The sequence below is a fragment of the Podarcis erhardii genome, assembly GCF_964252035.2.
Source record: "Podarcis erhardii genome assembly, chromosome: 17".
NCBI lineage: Eukaryota > Metazoa > Chordata > Lepidosauria > Squamata > Lacertidae > Podarcis > Podarcis erhardii.
In genome coordinates this window covers 10423061-10442345 of record NC_138515.1, presented here as the reverse complement: position 1 = coordinate 10442345, position 19285 = coordinate 10423061, and the positions used below count along the sequence as shown (strand labels likewise).

Below are 19285 nucleotides of genomic sequence, written 5' to 3'. Positions count from 1 at the left end.
TTCATATATTGCTAACATCTAAAAGGCTTGCTTTGACTGGAGAGAATCAATCCCAGTCTTAAAGGAAACAAGAGAGTGAGGGGAAAAACACTAGGCTGGCTGCTCTTTTATTCCTCAATTTCAATATTTTTGCATTCCCTGTTTGTTCACCTTCTTAGTGTCACTGTAATTATTTCTGAGATATCATTACCTTCCTCCCCCCAAAAGACAAATGCTTGTTTTGTACTTCTTATTTACCTACTGTAATACTGTATATAGTCTGGAAGCAAATATTGTCTCCTGGTAATGCTCCTACCATTTCTATAAGGAAGAACAGAACCTGGCTTTGCCTTTTTACAGTAATTGCTCCCAACAAATGATGAGAGAAATAAAACAGTGTGAGGAGGGTTTTTGTTTTGTCAGTAAATACAGATCAGAGGAGACTTGATACGTTTTAGAAGCAGCTATTTATAGTGCACAGGTGCTATTTTTAAATCACTTACTGATGGTGTGAATATGAAATGATTCTCATATATACAATCCTGCATTTCCCTCACTATTTGTTTGAATGGACCTCTGCCCAGTCATGACAGAATTCCTTTCATTCCTTTTCCATACCTGAAAATCCCCCAACCACTCCCAATTAAACTTAGGCTAGTTCTTAGCTAAATTCACTTTAAATTCAGCTATTTCTCCATATTTGTAAGCATTTACTTCCATTCAGGACCTTCAGACTTTATTCCACTTATAGTTTCTTCTTGTCTCACTACTGTTACTAATGGTTCAAGAAATACTATCAATGAACTAGGGAGGGAGTAGCTTTGCCCTGTTCCTCCTTCTGTCTTGAAAATTTCCCTTTTGTTAGGAACATTGGTGCTGGCATGGTGTATATCATATCCACCCATTTACAATAGGATAAATCTTTTAAATCTGACTTAAGCTTTCCTTGTATCTAAAAGAAAATGCAGCAGCTGCCATATATTTTCAATTGCATAAAAAATCCTCTCCCTGGCCTGAGTTTTGGTTGCCCCTGATTTCCTTGACGTCTCTATAGTCTTGCAAAGAGTTAAGTCTTCCATCGGGTGCATATCACTGTATATTGTGTCCCTATGAGGAGCTCCTTGAAAAAAATTAAGGTCTCTTATGAACGGCTCAACAGTTTCTCTAGACTTCTGAGCTCTTTGATAAAAGCAGGCCCTCTCAAAGAAGACAGTTGGCTCATAGTCAGCAAAAGTAAATTTTTATAATTTATAAATGTTGCTGGCTTTTTACCTGTAACATAAAGAAATGAACTTCGGTTCAAAATTCCTTTGCTGTGAGGCAAAAAGAATCATTTTTTTCCTTGTTCATGGCATACTTCAGGGTTACTAAAGCTGAAGGTGTCTGACACACTGCATGTGATTTGGCTTGTTTTTCAAAGCTCTACAAGTTTGAAACTTAACTTCTCTGGCACCATACCACTGAAGGTCATAGAACATCAATCAGCCATGTTCTTCACTGTCTCAAAGGAACAGAGACAAAAGAACAAAAGGAAATTCTCATCTCAGTCAAAACTGCACCTTGACCAAGCCACAGAATGGTAATTTCTCCTCTCAGTTAACAATGCAGGTCTTTTTCCTCATTATATTTGCCTTTGAAACAATGCAGATTAGAGAAATGTTTTTGGGAAACTGTGAGTGAGGACTGTGTCAACTCTTATGCTCTGTAAGTCGTCAGAAAGTTGTTGTGGCATTTTCAGAAATCATGGTAAAAAGAACCAATGTGTTCAACCTAAATGTAAAGCTGTAGGGAAAAGAACACACTCCCCCTAGTGGTGGAAGAAAGTACAGAGCAAAGTAGCATCTGAACCCAGCATGCCACACTTACTTGAATGGATAGAGTTGCACTCTATGTTTTAACGTAACTACTAGAGTAAGTTGTTAATTTATATACAGTACAGTCATACCTCGGGATAAATACGCTTCAGGATAAGTATTTTCAGGTTGCGCTCCGTGGCGACCCGGAAGTAACAGAGCGCATTACTTCCGGGTTTCGACACACGTGCATGCGCAGATGGTCAAAATGACATCACGCACATGCGCGGAAGCGGCGAAACGCGACCCGCGCACATGCAGACGCACAGTTGCGTCTTACGTTCTGTTCAGGATGTGAACGGGGCTCCAGGACGGATCCCGTTCGCATCCCGAGGTTCCACTGTACTGCCCTTTATCCAAAGATCTCGGGGCAGTTCACAACATAAAATTACAGGATAAAAGCACAAAATAAATAAACAAAAATAAATATACTCCAAACAAGGACCACTTGGAACAATGCTGAGGCCCAGTAGTGGACGATAGCCCATTGTTTGAGAAACACTATTCTCGGGGTTTTGTGATAGTGGCATAAGCGGTAGGGGTGACAGTGAAGCCTGCATATTGGAGAGGTTGGGGAGCCAGAAAGGCCTTGGGTTGTCACTGGCTCAGCTGCTCTAATTCTAGAGAAGGGCAGGGCAGGCAGAAAATCCTTAAGTAAAGAGGAGGAGTAGAAGAGGCCTAAAAAAGAAAGAATGAAAGGGGGAGGATGCAGAAACATGAGTGGGAAGAGAAACTGGGAGAAAAAAACAAGCTGTGGAGGGATGCACAAGGCTGGGTACCACAGAGTTCAGCACATTGCTTCACAGATTTGAAGTATCGGGCTGCAATACTTCTAGTCAGGTTGTAACATGTTTGTTTGGCAACAGCTTATGATGGGATTCTTCTCCCTCTTGCTTTTCCCTCTTACGACAGATGTTTCCATTTGTAAGGTTAAGGGTCAATTAATGTTTTAGACTCAATATAGGAGCAGAAATGAACCCTGAGACTAGTTTGGAATAACATTCTAAGTTGGGAACCAAAACATTCCATGTGGGTTTACAAGTTTAGAACTCACCATCTGATATTTGTGTGATGCCTTAGTTGAAAATTTAAGACCTTAGGATTGTAAAAATATAGACTTCTAGTGTATTATGCCTGCTGTAACTTTGCAAATCATAATACTGACAAGGGATTGAATCACTCAGTATTTGCACAGCAAACCAATATAAGCAGTATATAAACCTTGATAAACTACTGTAAATGACATTGTCAATTGTATTCCTAATTATTTTCTTCTTTATCTTGCTCCATTTCAGTGTATTGTTATTTCAACCAGTATGAACATAAAATATTCCTTTCTCCCTTCTGGTCATAATAACGTATTAAATTACAGACTGGTCAGCACATTGCAATGTGAGTTGGTATACTGTGGTTGCCATGGGTGTAAGCAAGAAAGTCCTGGGTTGAAATGTCAGTTTTTGTAGTAGTAGAAGTAAAGTCTCCAACCTTTTTTTATGGGCACATTTAGAAATCTAAGGAACTGTTGCAGGCACGCCACAGAATAGTAGCAAATGTCATCCACCTCTCCTAAAAAGCCCTGGGCAACACCCAAAGGCGAAACTGAATAAATTTCAGATTTAAAAAAATGAAAGGGTCACCATAGTCACCATATTGGGGATTCCAGAATTATAAACTCACTAGTGAATTGCCATGAGATCTTATGATGAAGGGCAGTATATAATAAATAACAACAACAACAACAACAACAATAGCAGCAGCAGCCTTGGAAAAGACACTAGCTCTCAGCCCCCACTCCCACTTCCATCTTTAACATTGAGTTAATATAGGTTTTTTCTAAAATTAATTTTTAGCATATATTTAATGTGTACATTCTCCTAGGAGCTCACAGCAGCATACAGGTCTTACTTTCTTTTATCTTAACAATATCCTTGTGTGCTAGATTTAGGCTGAGATGGTGCTGCTGACCAAAGATCACTCCGTATTTTTGTTTCACATTTAGCCTGAGGGTAGTTTTGTGCAAATTAGTTTCCCTCACTGTGGTGTTTGGTTGGTTCTAATAAATCAAAGGTATTGTGTGAGTTCTGCTTTCAGGATATGCAGATCATCAAGGAGATTATGACAGCAGAGAACAAAGTGGACCCACATAAACCAAGCAAAGGCAACATTGGGACAAGCAATCTGGTTAGTACAACCAATCCAATTTATTCAAAGAAGTGAATCACACCACACTAGACAGGGCAGCAGAAAAACTAGCCGACAGCAAGAACCAGAGTGGTCCATCAGTATTTCTAACTAACATCTGCATGATGAACTAGTGCTATGGGTAAAAGGGAAAAAAATTATCCCCTTTGACAATCCATCTTTAGTCACAAAGTGATAGCTGGGTTCTCAAACCTTTACTTGAGGTAGACAAGAACCACAGGCACAGTTTAGCCCTAAATTAGTTTGAGGTGCTCAGTTTGTTGAATTGTTTGCATAGATACCGTATCTTAGGAAGTAATTCTGGCAGGCAACTGACTACACTGAGAACTAGAGTACTAATCTGATTGGCTTCAGGTTTATGCATGTTTTTTTTCCCCCATACAGAGAAACTCGTTAGTTTTAGCAATTCTTGCAAGTCCACCCGCCTCGCAAAACTGACATAGACCCTGGAGCTCTCATTATCTTGGAAATTTCAGGAAAGCAGCTACAGGCAGCTAAAGGTATATTTGAGCGCAGAATGAAGACTGAAAACACTTTCCCTTCTCCCTGTCTGTGTAACGTTGCTAAACAGTTTGACATCTCTGCCTTTGTCACTTGCAGCAGAGTAATCCCACAAGCAAGGGAAATACAAGTTCTGAACCATGTGCTTTAATTCTGTGCATAGTAGACATTTAAATAATTCAAGCTTCAAGAGGTCAGATTTCTAGAGAAGAGGTGCTGTAGAAATGTAGAGTCATGATTTGCCCAGGAGATTGTGATGCAGTATATAGCATATAGACTGTTCCCAAAGTCTTGTAGGAGGAGCATAGCGAAAGAAGGCAAATACATTGTCATTATTTATGTGTCCATGTTCATACATCTGCTGAATTTAAATGGGTCTGTATATCTGGATGTGACTCACAGTCTCCTCAATTATGATTGTTTCCCTGGCATAACATCATAAATAAAGACCTATCTGTCTTAGTGTGAAGGGGGAACGTTATTGACATTCCAGAGAGCATTCTCAGATAGGTTTGTCAGAATGAAGTGTTCTTGTTTTGCTTACAATATTTGCAGTCACATTCTTCTAAAAAGGAAGGCTGAATTGAAATACAGAGGGCAGCAGCAAATAAACCCTGTTTGGTATTCATGATAAGGGAGATCAGGGGCACAGAGTTATGCCTCAGTCCCTCTGGTGCATCCCTTTTGCCCTGTTTATAGCCCTCCGTGAGTTGGAGGGCAAACCTCTAAAGCAGGGGTTCTAAACTGTGGAGGGAAGCTCTAAGAATATAGGAGGTGCCCCATTTCACAGTTCTGCCCTCAAGCACATGAAGGGCTGAAAACAAGAACATGACATGGTGGAGGGAGGTGGAGCTTCAAAATGTTGTCCCAGTTCTCCCTCATGCCATTATTCCTGCAGAAGCACACATATAGGACTTTAGTCTTTCACCCCAAGGTGTCTGCGGCTGTCTGCAATTTTTCTAGCAATTTCCAAGATGGTTGTGGAAGCTGATTTGAGGGTAATCCCAATTATGGAGGGAGCCTGTGTGGGCATCTGTATTATGTGTGCATCAGGTAACATGCTCAGCAGCAATTTCTCACGGTGGTTAGGAAAAATGCCATTAAGATTAAAGCAATCATTTCTGACCATATGCATAATTGCCCAGTCTACATCTGCATTTATTCAGTTTCAACTATATACTGCAGCTGATTCATGTAGCCCAAAATATACAGTGGTACCTCGGGTTAAGAACTTAATTTGTTCTGGAGGTCTGTTCTTAACCTGAAACTGTTCTTAACCTGAGGTACCACTTTAGCTAATGAGGCCTCCCACTGCCACTACGCCACCGCCGCACGATTTCTGTTCTCATCCTGAAGCAAAGTTCTTAACCCGAGGTACTATTTCTGGGTTAGCGGATAACCTGAAGCGTCTGTAACCCAAGGTACCACTGTATTGTGCAAATCAGCCTTTAATTGATTAGCAAATGTAGGGCTCTTTTGGAAGAAAATTCTCTTTGTTTACTGTGCCTATACAATAATAATAATAATAATAATAATCTTAAATTTCTTCATTTCTATTTTTTTCAAAGTATTTTCCTCTGGTAATCATCCTCAAAAGTAGCACCAGAGGTATACTGTTTCTGAGCATATTGATTCATTTAGATTCTCTGGCTAGTAGCCACTAACTGACCTCCAGCTGCTTTTTAAATTATTAATGTGGCTATGTTTTTGGACATCACTTTAAAAAAGGCTAAGGCAAGATAAATTTGCAGAAGGTTGGCAGATATCTAATGAATATAACAAGGGGTTAAGTTTATTTCATAAACCTGACAGTTCAGAAGTCAGGTTTGATGAGGATAGGTAAATTTTTATTTAATACTAGAGATCGCATGCCTGTCAACTCCACTTGCCAATTCTCTTGCCATTCCCCATCACATTAAACCCCTAGGGCTTGCCCTTCTCACCCCATGCAACTGTAATGCTTGCTTTTCACCTTCTTAAGCCCATTTGTGAAGCCATGTCTATTTTATTGCCCCACCAACCCATCCCTCCTTCTTCCTCATCTTTTGTGCAACACCCCCACCTCCTTGTACACAAGCCACCTTCATGGTGACCTCCTGCATCTTCCTCTTCTTGCACACTGCAATGAAAACTAACCAGCCTTTCCACCTTCTGCCCAATTATGAAGTCACCATCCCCTCCTATTCTGCAGACCCTTTCATGCCCCTGATTTCATCTCAACCCCCATTCTTGTGTCTACTATTCCCTTTTTCCAACCTTCTTTGCACCCCCATTTTCACCCCCTTCCCTTCTCCCCCCTCTACTAGCTTTTATCAACTCTTCCTTCTACATAGATCATCCCTGTTTCTATTCCTTCTCTCTCCTGTTCTGCAACCCCTTTGCTCACGTACAGCATGATCTATGTTACTGTATCTGTAAGATTAATAGAATCTTAAAAGCAAGGCTGTTTGTTAGCTTGTTCAGTTAGAGAAGGTTAAGTTCAGTTGATGGATGTTGTACATCAGAGGCACAGAGTTCCAACCGACATTGGGGGCCTTGTCATGTGCATGTGATGTCAGGGGCAGACTTTGGTAATATGGGGTCCTGAGCAAGGACAAAATCTTGTGCACTCACACCCAAATATTTCTTATTTTCGCAATAATTCCTTTGGTAGAGTTGCTTTTTTATGGATCTTCTCAGTAGGTCCCCATGTAAATATAGGCAATATTGCTATTGTTGTTTTGTGCCCCCTCAGCTTGGTGCCCTGTGAGAGGGAATTGCCTGAACTATTCTAAATCCACTGCTGGGAGGAGCACCCATTTCATGTATATTTCCTGGAACTAGGGAATGATCCTTGTTGTTATCAGACAGTAACAGCATCTGTGTGTGCACACGCTCATGGGTTTGTGTGTGAAATCCATATTGTGTGATCTCCCCAATCAGGACCAGCAGAACACAGCTAAATTTCTACAGGAAACATTAGGCTGTCTGTAGGTTAGTGAAGCAGCAGGAGTAAGTGTACTCTAATTTTATGTTGCATCACATTCCCATGACAGCCATTTTGTGTTATGCCATGCCTCTGACAGCCACTTGGTGACTTACAACATTTTGACAAAATTCGCTGTCCTATGGCTGTAATAAAGATTCTTCTTGTTGTTGTCAAAATTCCTAATGTGCCCTTTTGCCCAGAAAAAGTTGGCAACCCTTGTTCCAGGTAATTGGGCATGACTTTCAACAGCAGTCTAGCATATTCTACAGCTTTTTCAGATTCCTGGCAAGCACTCATCTCCTCTTTTACATGTGAATATACACACCCCTCATTTTCTCTTTAAAAATAAAAAAAATAAAAAATCCTGCTACTGCAGACATGTTGGTATATGCCCTAAATTTGCTGTTTTTGCCACATGCAACGGATTCTGTCAAGGGAAAAATAATGTGTGATCAGCTGGGCAATATTTGACATGCAAAGTAGCTAATTTCTTACATTATCACAACTCCAGTTGCCAGCAGGATGTGCGAAAAGCATAACAAAGAGAAGATAATAGAATTCCAAAAATAATACATATTCATCAGGAGGCCAACTAGTGGATAATCTTCATCATAGCTGTGCTTTTCACCACTATAGAAACCATTGTTATGTTGCCCTTGAATAACGAATCTGTTTAATTTGTAATGAGGACTGGCTGCAAAGTTGCTAATTTTCTATTTAATGTTGTTCACCCATCTTCAAAAATAAGAACAGTAGGTCAAGGGATTTTGCAAATGGATGCAACATTATCTTCCTGCTGAATGGATTTGTATTTTACTGGGGTTTTGTTGTTATTGTGATGGGTTTGTGGGTGCTTTGGCTCCCCGAAATGCCTGTATCTAATAGCTGCTGGGTCTAATTGGTGTTGGGAGTTCAAACAATGCTTGGAGTATTGAAATGGGCTGCCAGATGCTGGATTTAGGAAAAATATAGGCCAAACTAGCTTTCCCATTCAGGAAATCACCTGGGAGAAGAACCATCAGGAAGAACAAGGGGAAGGTGAAGAGCCATTAGGAAGATATAGGCTGTGCCAGACAGCAAGGGGATGGAGCCCCTCCTTCCATGGAGTTAGCAGAGCTAAGTTCAGGATTGCAGGGGTGATTATGTGACCTGGGGGGAAAGTGGCTGCAGTCTGTTAAATGCAGCAACCTGAAGGGGGGACGGTCAGAACACAATATGAACTGACAGTTTGAATCCAAGGCTGCAGCAATGGAAGACACAGGACCCTCTTAAAGTGCAATGCTGGAAGCCCCCTCCCAACCCACATCATAGCCTCAGGTTGCATATATATATATATATATGCCATATATCAAAAGGACACCACAAAGTCTCCGCTGTGTCTCATTTCCAAAGGAAACAAAGACCCTGGACCCCTGGAATCTTGCACCACTCAGAGATTGGGGTAGTGTGTGACATTATGTAGATATTTATTGTGAGCTGTTTGGAGGGCCTTAGTGGCGGGGGGGGGGGGGGGAGGTAGATTTAAAAGTAAAGTAATAAAGAAGGCCAGTTGAGAATACTTCAGTAAAGTAATGGACTACTGGAGAAAATATAGGCATCTGAATACAATATTCTGAACCTGCTTGTTTGAACCTTTTCTTCTGTGTCAATCCAGAACTGACTCCAACCATGCCTGCAGGACATGAGTCACTAATTTTAATGGCACAGTGCGATTCTAAGGGTCTATAACTCAATGACTGAGCATAAACTCTGAATGCAAAAGACCCCAGGTTGACGCCCTGTTATTTCTGCCTAAATGGATCTCGGCTGGCAGACATGTGGGGGCAAGCTACACATTTTAACACAATGAAGTGTGGCCAAGATGGGATTAAAATTTTGAACCACTTGGGCATTGCCCAAATTGCTGTACTCTCACCTATCAAAGAGGGCTAACAAGTCATTGCTAGTGGCAGTTTTGTGTAGCAAAGTGTTACAATATTGCTGTTGTTAATGTAGTGTTGCAGCTTGCGCAACATATGAAGTGATAATTTAACAGAATAGATGCAGGAGTCATCTGTGTTGTGATAACAAACTAGATGGAAATCCATCCAGGGCCTTCAGAATAGAACTTCTAATGCTGCTGCAGAAAAAACTGGGCTCTGTCATACTAAAAACTTCATAGAGATCCAAAATAATAAAACCAGGTCATATGGCAAAGTACTTATAATAAATAGTGGCTTATTGGCTAAAAAAAGGTAATTAATGCTACAGGGCAAAATAATCCCAATCATAAACTGTAAAATAGGTTGTAATTGAAATAGCTGCAAAATACATTATAAAGATTGGCCTTAGTGGCTTGGATTTAAATTGTACAAAGATCATTTCAAAAATGAAATGCCTCATTTAAACACTAGATGGCATTTAAACTATAGTAAAATCAATACAAAGTTAGATTGTTCGCTGAAAATATGAACACTAATTGATACCTAGATCTTCAAGCATGTTATAACTTGTTCATTTTGTTCGACAATAAAACAGTCCGGAAAGTAAAAACAACCAGAGATGCAGACTATAAAAGAGCTATTCCTTCTACCTCTCTCTCTGTGGCTTCTTCCATGAACATTAATAATGAGCTAAGAGGCTAATCATGTCAGCTTTTCCAGCTTCTTTACAGCTGATGTAAGGCAGAGATGGTTTTAGGGCAGCACCACTGGTTCCCAGTTCTCCTGCTTCCTTTCCCAAAGCTGGGCAAGCGCTTACTGAGCTTTGAGAAGGAAGTAAGAGGGCTCTAGGACCCTGTCAGAGTCTTACACCTGCTTCCCAAAGCATGGCACAGAACTTCAGCTCAGGTTCAGCATCTTCACTGCTTGCTTGACTGGTCTTCTTGAGCTAGCTCCTTCCTCCTCCTTTGTGCCAGGGTTCTGGCTGTTGTTCAGGTTCAGGGTCATGAAATCCAGGATCATGTGCACTAAATATAAATAATAAATCTGGGCTTGAGCAATCTGGGAAGGTTTGGGCAGTGTTTCCATGAAAGATGAGTGCCTTTGAAATTCTCCATAGAAATAACACTCCGTAGAAGCAAGTGACTGGAAAACATCCCCAGAACAGTTGATCCATTGCAGCAGCACAGCCAAAGATGGAACAGTCCATGGGAGTACAGACCACTGCAAAGTAGTGCAGCACCTTAATCACTGCAAATGCTTCTGAGTTTTGTTTGTTCTCTCTCCATCTTGCACCCACCCAGGGGAATAAAGTAGCTATAGTAGCTATTATTAGAACAAGAAGGAAGTATAAATCATGTCTACAAAGTCTGTGGCATCTATCAGAGCAAAGCTGCAGGTCAGAGCTGGTACAAAACATTGAATGTCTGCCTGAGACAGGTAGCATCGATGCCATCACCCTGTTTATTCACACACACCCTGGAATGTTTAGTGCTTTGCTGTGGCTAATGTGGCATTTGTGCTGGCTGTACCTTGGCCCCAAGCTCCCTCTTCCCTCTGTCTCACTGAGAAAGGGCCAGGAGTCCTTCAGAGCAAGGAATTCTGGGCAAGGTGACCCAGCAGAATGCCTGTGTGGTGGACAAAAATCTTTTTTAAAATGGTTAAAAGTTTTCAATAATAAAATACAAAACAGTAATGCAGTGTGTATTTACACATTGTGGTATTACCCTCTTTTATTTAATCCCTGATTGGTAGTGGTCCTTCGTGTGAGAAATATAGGAAAGCGAATGAAGCAGCCAAGGAGTAAAATGTTACCAAAGCAGCAGCAGCAGGCAAAGGAGAAACCGTAGTGCTAAAAGAGAATTAATTATTCTGTCCCCCTTCCACTGCACTCCCATTCATAATTTTCTCCTCCCCACATTGCAACTTATGAGGTAGTGGATTACAATGGCTATAAAGGCAATGCTATTTGAAAACAGCAATAGAATCATAGAATTATAGAGTTGTAAGGGACCCTAAGGGTCATCTAGTCCAACCCCCTGCAATGCAGGAATATGTAGGTGGTCCATATGGGGATCAAACCCATGACCTTGGCATTATCAGCACTACGCTCAAATGGGAGGGTTAAAGTGCAAAAGTTGATTTCTAGAAGGGAGCTATAAGTCACCGAGAAGGAAATGATTAAGAGCAATGTTATGGGTCAAGAAAACAGTGCAATAGTTTATCTACATCTGAATAAATTTTGCATTTATTTTGGAGCTGTTAAGCAGATGCTCCATCAAAAGTGAATGGAAAAAACGTGGCTATTCTACTCCAAATATTTTTTGGGATGGTGTCTTTGTTTTGGAAGAAATTGAAACTTACTAACATTCAGTCCAGCTCTCTATGGAGTGCAAGGTTTTGTTTGTGTTGTTTTGTTTACCTACAGATATCCATAATGTATCCAGAACCAAATAGTCACTGAAAAGTGAGCTAACCTCCTCAACACTTTACTTACTTGTTCATGTTCCGAGCCCAATTCACTACTGTTTCCTAGAGTTTGCAACAAATCAAATTATTTTGTTCAGTGTAAGCAGTGGGGAACCTTTTTGGTTTGAAGGGCCTGATCCTTATCAGTATCAGCCTTGCAGGATAAAGTTGACAGGTAGGTGGAGCTGCCCACCTGTCAAAATCCCTTGTATGGGGTTTGCACTTGGGAACCACACAACAAAGGACAACTGAGCATATGGAGAACAAAGTGGTTGTTTTTCCCTCACCCACCATTAATAAGAATGGGACAAACAAGGCTGAAATTTGCAAGTGACAACAGCAAGTAGGACTTCTAGGCTTTGTTGCTTGAATGGGAAGAGAGAAGCTTAACACTGGGTTCAGGAGTGCCAGCCAGCCCAAACCCAACACTTAAAAGTATATATGACATATGGAAATATGTAGCTCACTTCATAGTTGGGATTTACTGCAGTATTATGATATAGCCTGATATCCTTTTTTTGGCTTTGATTTACATAGCCTCCTTCTCTCATTTAGTTGCACTAGCCAGCAATCAACTCTGAACATAAATAATGATATGTGTAATAAATCAGACATTTTTGTACACATCAAACTGTGCAATATATATATCACCTTTGAACATTTTTTTAGCTCTCTGAGTAACTCAAAACTTGTTTGCACTCAGATAGGTAAGCTGTTGTAAAGATCAAGTGTCTCAGTTCTGCAAAGCCTTGTTCTGTGTTGTTTATATGTTGTGATTTGATATATTGCTACTATTTGCATGTCATTCTTTGTGCTGGAACTCTGAGTTATTCTTGCTTGTGAAGGGAAGTATTTTAACTTATTTTGGTCTTGGATGTTTGTTCCCGAGTCCATTTCTATGTGCACTTGCTATGAACCAGTTCTAATTTTTCTAGAGCGGCATTTGTTACAACTTTAGCATGCTTCTTTAATTATCTAGCTACATACCAGAGACATTATAGAATCAAACTCCGAACAAAGACTTATTTGCCAATATAGAAAACTAACTGTGATGGTCCCTTGATGCAAGTATATCTATGCAAGTATATCTGTCCCTTGATGCAAGTATATTGACCAATGAAGTTTGGAGGATGACACACATATCCTGTGAGGGGAGTTGCTGATATGAATTAGGTGTGTAGGAGTCATGTTACTCTCAGGTAGAAGGAAAGTGTGTTCAGGGGACATTCAGGGTCATGTGCTTAGCCCCATGCTCAAACTCATACTGGTTTTCCTGCTCCCATTATTGCTGTCATTGCATTCAACATAATGCCTGAAACAGGGAGCCTTCTCTATACATAGAGAAGCTGCATGACTTTGAGTATGAGACTAAATCAGGATTATAATGGTGCAACTACAGCAGCTGCTCCAGGATCCACGCCACAAGGAGCCTCAGACCTCCTCATGCACATTCACTACTCACATACAGACCACAGATGTATCCATGCCTCACTTAGTCATATACAGTATATACATATCACTCATACATCTCTCCCTTTCTCTCTGCCTAAGTGCGTATCTCCCACACAGACCACACACACACACCGCTAACATATTCATATTTCTTTTGTACACACACACCTCTCACAGACCACAGGTACAAACAGACGCTTCCCCCTTTTCACTCACACATTCACACAAGTCGGACTTATGCATCCAAAATATCCCATATTCAGGCAAGATTAAGATTGGTTGAAACCTTGGAGCTGTAATTTTCAGGGATGAAAATATAGAGAGAGAGTGGTCCATCCTTTATAAGGATTGTGGAGTTCAGAATGCATTTCATATGAGAGAAGTTTCATAGTTTGTTTCCATCCTACTAAAAAAAAAAATGGGCATAATCCAGACAAATACAAGCATTTATATGTCAGTCTGATGTCAATGGAAGACATGTAAACACACATTAATGCACCAACTGGAATGATTTAAATGTGCTTAACTGTGGCTGAATTGCGCTATGTGCTTTGTACTAAGTTTAATTATCTGCCGTTTCTGTGCACCGAGAAGTATGTAACTCAGTATTTTTTTAAAAAAAATTAACTTTCTGCAATCCAAACTGTGCCCCAAGGAAAGTTGGATTTTATATTATGTATTAAATAAGCAAATTAATATATTTGTATATCTTCTCTTATGCATAATGTATTCTGCAATGTTTGCTGTTTTTACATAATTCAAGCCCCTCTTCCATCTACTGGAATTATTATTCAGATTGGTCCTTCCTCCTAGCTTCTGAGATTTCATAAAGAAATTATATGTTCAATGTCATGTTCTGAGCTCTTCCTGCACTCCTGCAGAATTGTGGCATATACAGAGCCCATTCATAACTCCAGAGCAAAGTAAAAAGTAAAAGACAGTAAAAACAACAACAACAACAACAACAACAACAACAACAACAACGTGATTCAGGAATTTTGCAGCTTTGGTAAGGTTCATTCTGGGGTCTTTCTTAGGGAGAGGTTTTACTTATATAGAATTATTACTGGAATTTTGAGTCACAGAAGAATATATGAGGTCTGAAATTACAGGATACAAAACAAGCAATGTAGTATTCTGTATGAATAATATTTAGAAGAGGATACAGAGATTTCTCCTGTTCTCTCTTCCAAAAATGGAAAGATAATAAAGGGGGGGGGGAGAATTCCAAAGGGGAATTGATTATTCCCTTTCATTCAGACTGCATAGCATTGCAGCAGTGCAAAAACAGGGATGATACATTGAATGCTTTCACAATACAACAATGAGCTCTCATTATGCTATTGAAGAAATGAATTATACGTTTTACTTCTCTTTCACTACTGAATCCACAATGAGAACAAGATAGTGTAATTAAATGATACCTTATGCATTGTGAAATGCCCCCAGACATTTCAATATGCTGTTCATTTCAATATTTTAACAGTGCCCTGATAATGTATGAAAATTAAAGCAGACAAGAAAAGACCAGAAACTTACATCTATTTCTAATCTCTACACAAAAATGTTCTAGCACATCATTCAGGGGTGCAGGTCTTATATTATCTCTCTTGCCTTCTATACATGCTCGGATTTTCTATTTGCTAGGACTCTTCCCAGTGTTTCTGACTGACACAGAGCAGCATTTGCTGCAACCTCAGAGCTACTTTTTGCAGTAATCTCACTTACCAATCTGCCTTCACCACACCTTTCTCAACATTTCAGGGAGTAGAGCACCTATCAGCTTTGCATAGCACTTTACTATAATCCTCCACTCTTCACCTATGATATTACTGCCATTCTGGATACACACATTGTGGCACAGCAGGCTGTCCACTTCTGCATATTAAGCCTCTTCTCTCCTCCTGCCTCATTGGCTGACTCTTACCCAAGGGCTCTGACATCCAAACTATTCTCATCAGAAGCAGGAACAGAGAGGCACAAGGGGACCTGGACAAATGTTGGATACTAGATACTCTAAAGCAGGGCTTGGGAACTGCTGGTGGCAAGGGAAAATATAGGTACAGTGGTACCTCGGTTTAAGAATAGCCCTGTTTACGAACTATTTGGTTTACGAACTCCACAAAACCAGAAGTAGTGTCCCAGTTTGGGAACTTTACCTTGGTCGAAGAATAGAAGCCGAATGGTAAAAGGGCACCAGCGGCGGGAGGCCTCATTAGGGAAAGTGTGCCTCAGTTTAAGAACGGTTTCGGTTTAAGAATGGACTTCTGGAACGGATTAAGTTCGTAAACTGAGGTACCACTGTATATAGAAAGGAGACTTTCTGGTTGCCAAGATCCAAGTCTAGGGCAAGTACACTTTGGTGAAAGAACCCAAAAAGAGATTTAAAAATACAAAATATGCAACAAAGCAAATCATGGAAATAGACCTTTAAAATTTTCCTTGTGAGTTCCAAAATTCTTGCCTTAACATAGAAAAAGGCCACACAATTGGTAAGTTAAAAATGATTTACTTACAAACTCTCCAAAGGTCAGATTCATGTGTTTTTCCATACAGCATTCAGAAAGAGTTGCACAGGCAGTAAAATTTGGCTTAGCTCCAATGGTGTAGGTTCCTAATTGTTGGTATTGGAACACAGTAATGGCTTTTAAGAGCCATGTGGTCTCAGCTGTAGCAACCTGCTCAAAACCTCTTCTTCTTAGGTAGGCTGGGAGAGAACAGTAGGCTTGATAACCTAGTTCCTCCAAAGGTGAGCTGAGCCTGGCAAGACAGCTTAATCTTTGGTCTAAAACCTTTCATGCATTAATTAGACAAGTATGTCAGATATGTGTGTCTGGTTATCACACAGGAACCTTACGTCAGGGATCAGATGCGTCCCTCCAGGTGCTTTTCAGTTACTGCACAGCTGTCTCCCACTAAGGGTTAGGATCTTTACAACTGGCCTTTTCGGAACAGTTTAGGAATACAAACCTTTCAAAGGCCTAACCATTTGATGCATCCACATGAGGCAATTGGGTTGTGTGTTTTTTGTTTTGTTTTTGTTTTTTTTAAAAAATACATTTGAGGCACAGTCTCCCTTAATTTCCTGCAGGATGGGAGGAGGTTTAAGCCTTTCTACATCAACCATGATCCTGAAAAGGATGCCCCCTCCCCACACATACAGAGACTTAGAGCAGCAATTAGCAACAGACAAAAAGCTTCCATTGGAAAATACCTGTTTCTCCCCACTGGGCCTCTTGTGGTTTAGCAGCAGCTCAACAGCTCCAACTACCTCTTTCCTGATGGCATGTAGCAAAGCATCCCCAACATAGACGTTAAAGTTCAAAAGTAGCTCTATGAGCTCCAGGTTCTCATTTTCTATTGCAATAAGAAGAGCCGTTCTTCCAAGGGGGTCAATGCAATTAATATTGATCTTGAAATATATCTCTGCTTCTTCTAGGGCTTGCTTCACACTGGCATAATCTCCTTTTTCCACAGCATTCAAATAGGCTTTCTCAGGAGGTGAGAGTTCAGACTCAGCTCGTACAATGCGTAGCGGGATTCGATCTCGGTAAGGGGCACTGACGCTTCTTCTATAATAGAACTGGGCCATAGTTCACACCAGCCTAACCATGTCTTTCTGCAATAGAAAAGAGAATGCACATCAGTTGAACATTCCTGGAGCACAATATAGCGAGTACACTATTATTATAGCAATGGAATTTCACAGAAATGGCTGTGTTCATGTTTAGCAACAGGAAGACGAAAAACTGCATAAATACTTAGATCACAGAAGCTTAACTGGTTTTATGAATTTATGTACATAGCATTATGTATTATCTTGATATTATTGAAAAACAATAGATGAATTAATATGATTTAATTGAATTACATAATAGACCGAAGACAGCCAGAGAGCTTAACCAAGAACAGTATTTGATAAGTATTATGCAGAGTTAACTCAGGTGGCCTTTGCCTGAAAATACAAACATTTTTCTTGCAAAGAAAAATTCAGAACCAAACAAAAGCCCAAGTCTTACACCGTGTAGTCAATATTTGTTGGGACTGCAACATAAGGTTTGCGTTTAGGCCCTCAAGCATTGCAAGGTTGCTCCATATTGTAGTTTAGGATTCTATTGGGATGCACTTGAAATCATTTCATTAATGTACTGAAATATCTGCTGACTGGTACTGATGCTGTTGCTCTAAATTTATATCCTTTAAAGTTGGCCTTGTTAAAAGGAAAGCACCTGGCCATTACCACAGTAACCTTTCTTTCCTCAAATTCTGTGTAGTCTCAGGGCAATATTTTTACCTCCTAAAAATAAAGACTGAAAATAAAATAATTCTGAAACATTTCGCTTGCATCTCAAAAGCAAAGGAAGCTTGTTATGATTTTGCTCTCCTTTGTTCCCTCAAGTGTCATTTTTTAAATGAAGCCAGAAACCACAGAATGAAGTTGAAAGACTAATATAATAGAAAAATGGGCCTAAACTCAAACCAAACTCCACAATAATAATTTTTCTTGTTTAGAATGAAAAACAGGTGTGTGTGCAGCAGGGATATCTGAACTGTGCAATGTTTTAAATGAAAAGGTTACTATCGCTGTTATTTTTGAATGATCAATCTTACACATTTTCAAAAACATTATTGGCCATTTAAAACAAAACAATTTGGGGCTCTTAAGTGGCCATGATATCTTGCAGAACATCTGTTGAAAGGGTGAGAGAGACTGTGCAGTAAGGTGAATCCGTGGTAATGTTAATGCAAGGAAATACTATAGCTTAGAATATGTCCTCTTTACTGTGAGTTCCTTCTGCAGCCTCTTCCATCACATTTCTTGCTTACCACTATGCATTCTCTTACAGCTTTCAGAATACCCAGTACTAATCACAATTACAGCATAGTTTTCCATGATACCCCAACTTTTTTGTTGAACCCTTTAGACTACATTGCACATCCTCATTATACTGATCTCTTCCATCGATTCCCTTTGTTATCTCCCTTCTTTCAATATTCAAAACACCACACACACTGATGATACTGTATAAGAACAAACACTTGCATTGCAATAGGAAGGACTGTAGTTTGGGACTAATGCAGACCATTTCAGATAAGGAAATAAGTCTATGAGGAAGACCCTGTGAATGACATGCCCCCATAATTATTCCATATTGATTTTAATGCTAAAAGGGTGGCAAGTTCATATCAGTAGAGAGAGGCATGGGCCTGCAATGACCTTTATAGAACACAACTGAATACACCATGTTCATTACCAAGGAAGCAGTCTGAGTTTGGTGTAAGGGTCCTTAAAGGCAAGCCCCCTGCACTGGAGCTACAACCTGAATCCATTTCTGTCATACAGCTATGTAAAGGGATTTATTCTTCCCCCCTACACCGTGTAAGAAGACTCAAAAGACACCATATTGGTGAAAATGTTATACAGTATTTAATGTTGTATGACAATCAGAATATCTGCAAAGTAACAAGCCAATTAAGTAAGTGTGGGCAGGTGTTGTTAACTCACAAATCTGAGGGAAACATCTGCATTTTGTGGCTTCCCGTCAATAACTGGGATAAATATCCCTTCTTGCTAACAGAACCCTGGAAACATGATCTGAGCCCAATGTAGCTTGCATTTCTTTATTAGACCCACATGTAGCATGACACCAAAATGTTCTAGGCACGAGAAGAAAATTCCCTTTGAGTCTTGACTCAGGAATGACTCAGAGGGGTAGGAATTGGAGGCACTGTATCACATTGGTTCCACTCCTACCTGCAGGGTCATCACCAGAAAATAGTACTAGGAGATTGTTGCTTGGTTCTGTGCCTTTTGAGCTGTGGGCTCCCACAAGGGTCCATTTTCTCTCCTATGCTATTCAACAGCTATATGAAACTGTTCTCTGTCATCTGTGGAGTTGGAACATGGCGCCATCAACATGCTGATGACATGTAGCTCTTTC

The 19285-nt window shown here is 40.2% G+C and overlaps 1 protein-coding gene and 1 long non-coding RNA gene across 3 annotated transcripts in view; one reads left to right on the top strand and one right to left on the bottom strand.

The window, feature by feature from the left end:
• TRPC4 (transient receptor potential cation channel subfamily C member 4) overlaps positions 1 to 19285 on the bottom strand; it is a 60011-nt gene that overhangs the window by 31956 nt on the left and 8770 nt on the right. For both annotated transcript variants that reach the window (XM_081845791.1, XM_081845792.1), the window contains exon 2: positions 16558 to 16962. In XM_081845791.1, the coding sequence (XP_081701917.1) occupies positions 16558 to 16935 (378 nt within the window). In that variant the 5' untranslated portion in view covers positions 16936 to 16962. The remainder of the gene's footprint in view (positions 1 to 16557; positions 16963 to 19285) is intronic.
• On the top strand, positions 14261 to 16360 carry LOC309332675. Its single transcript, XR_014152294.1, has 2 exons — positions 14261 to 16170; positions 16206 to 16360. It is a non-coding gene; the product is annotated as an uncharacterized lncRNA (long non-coding RNA).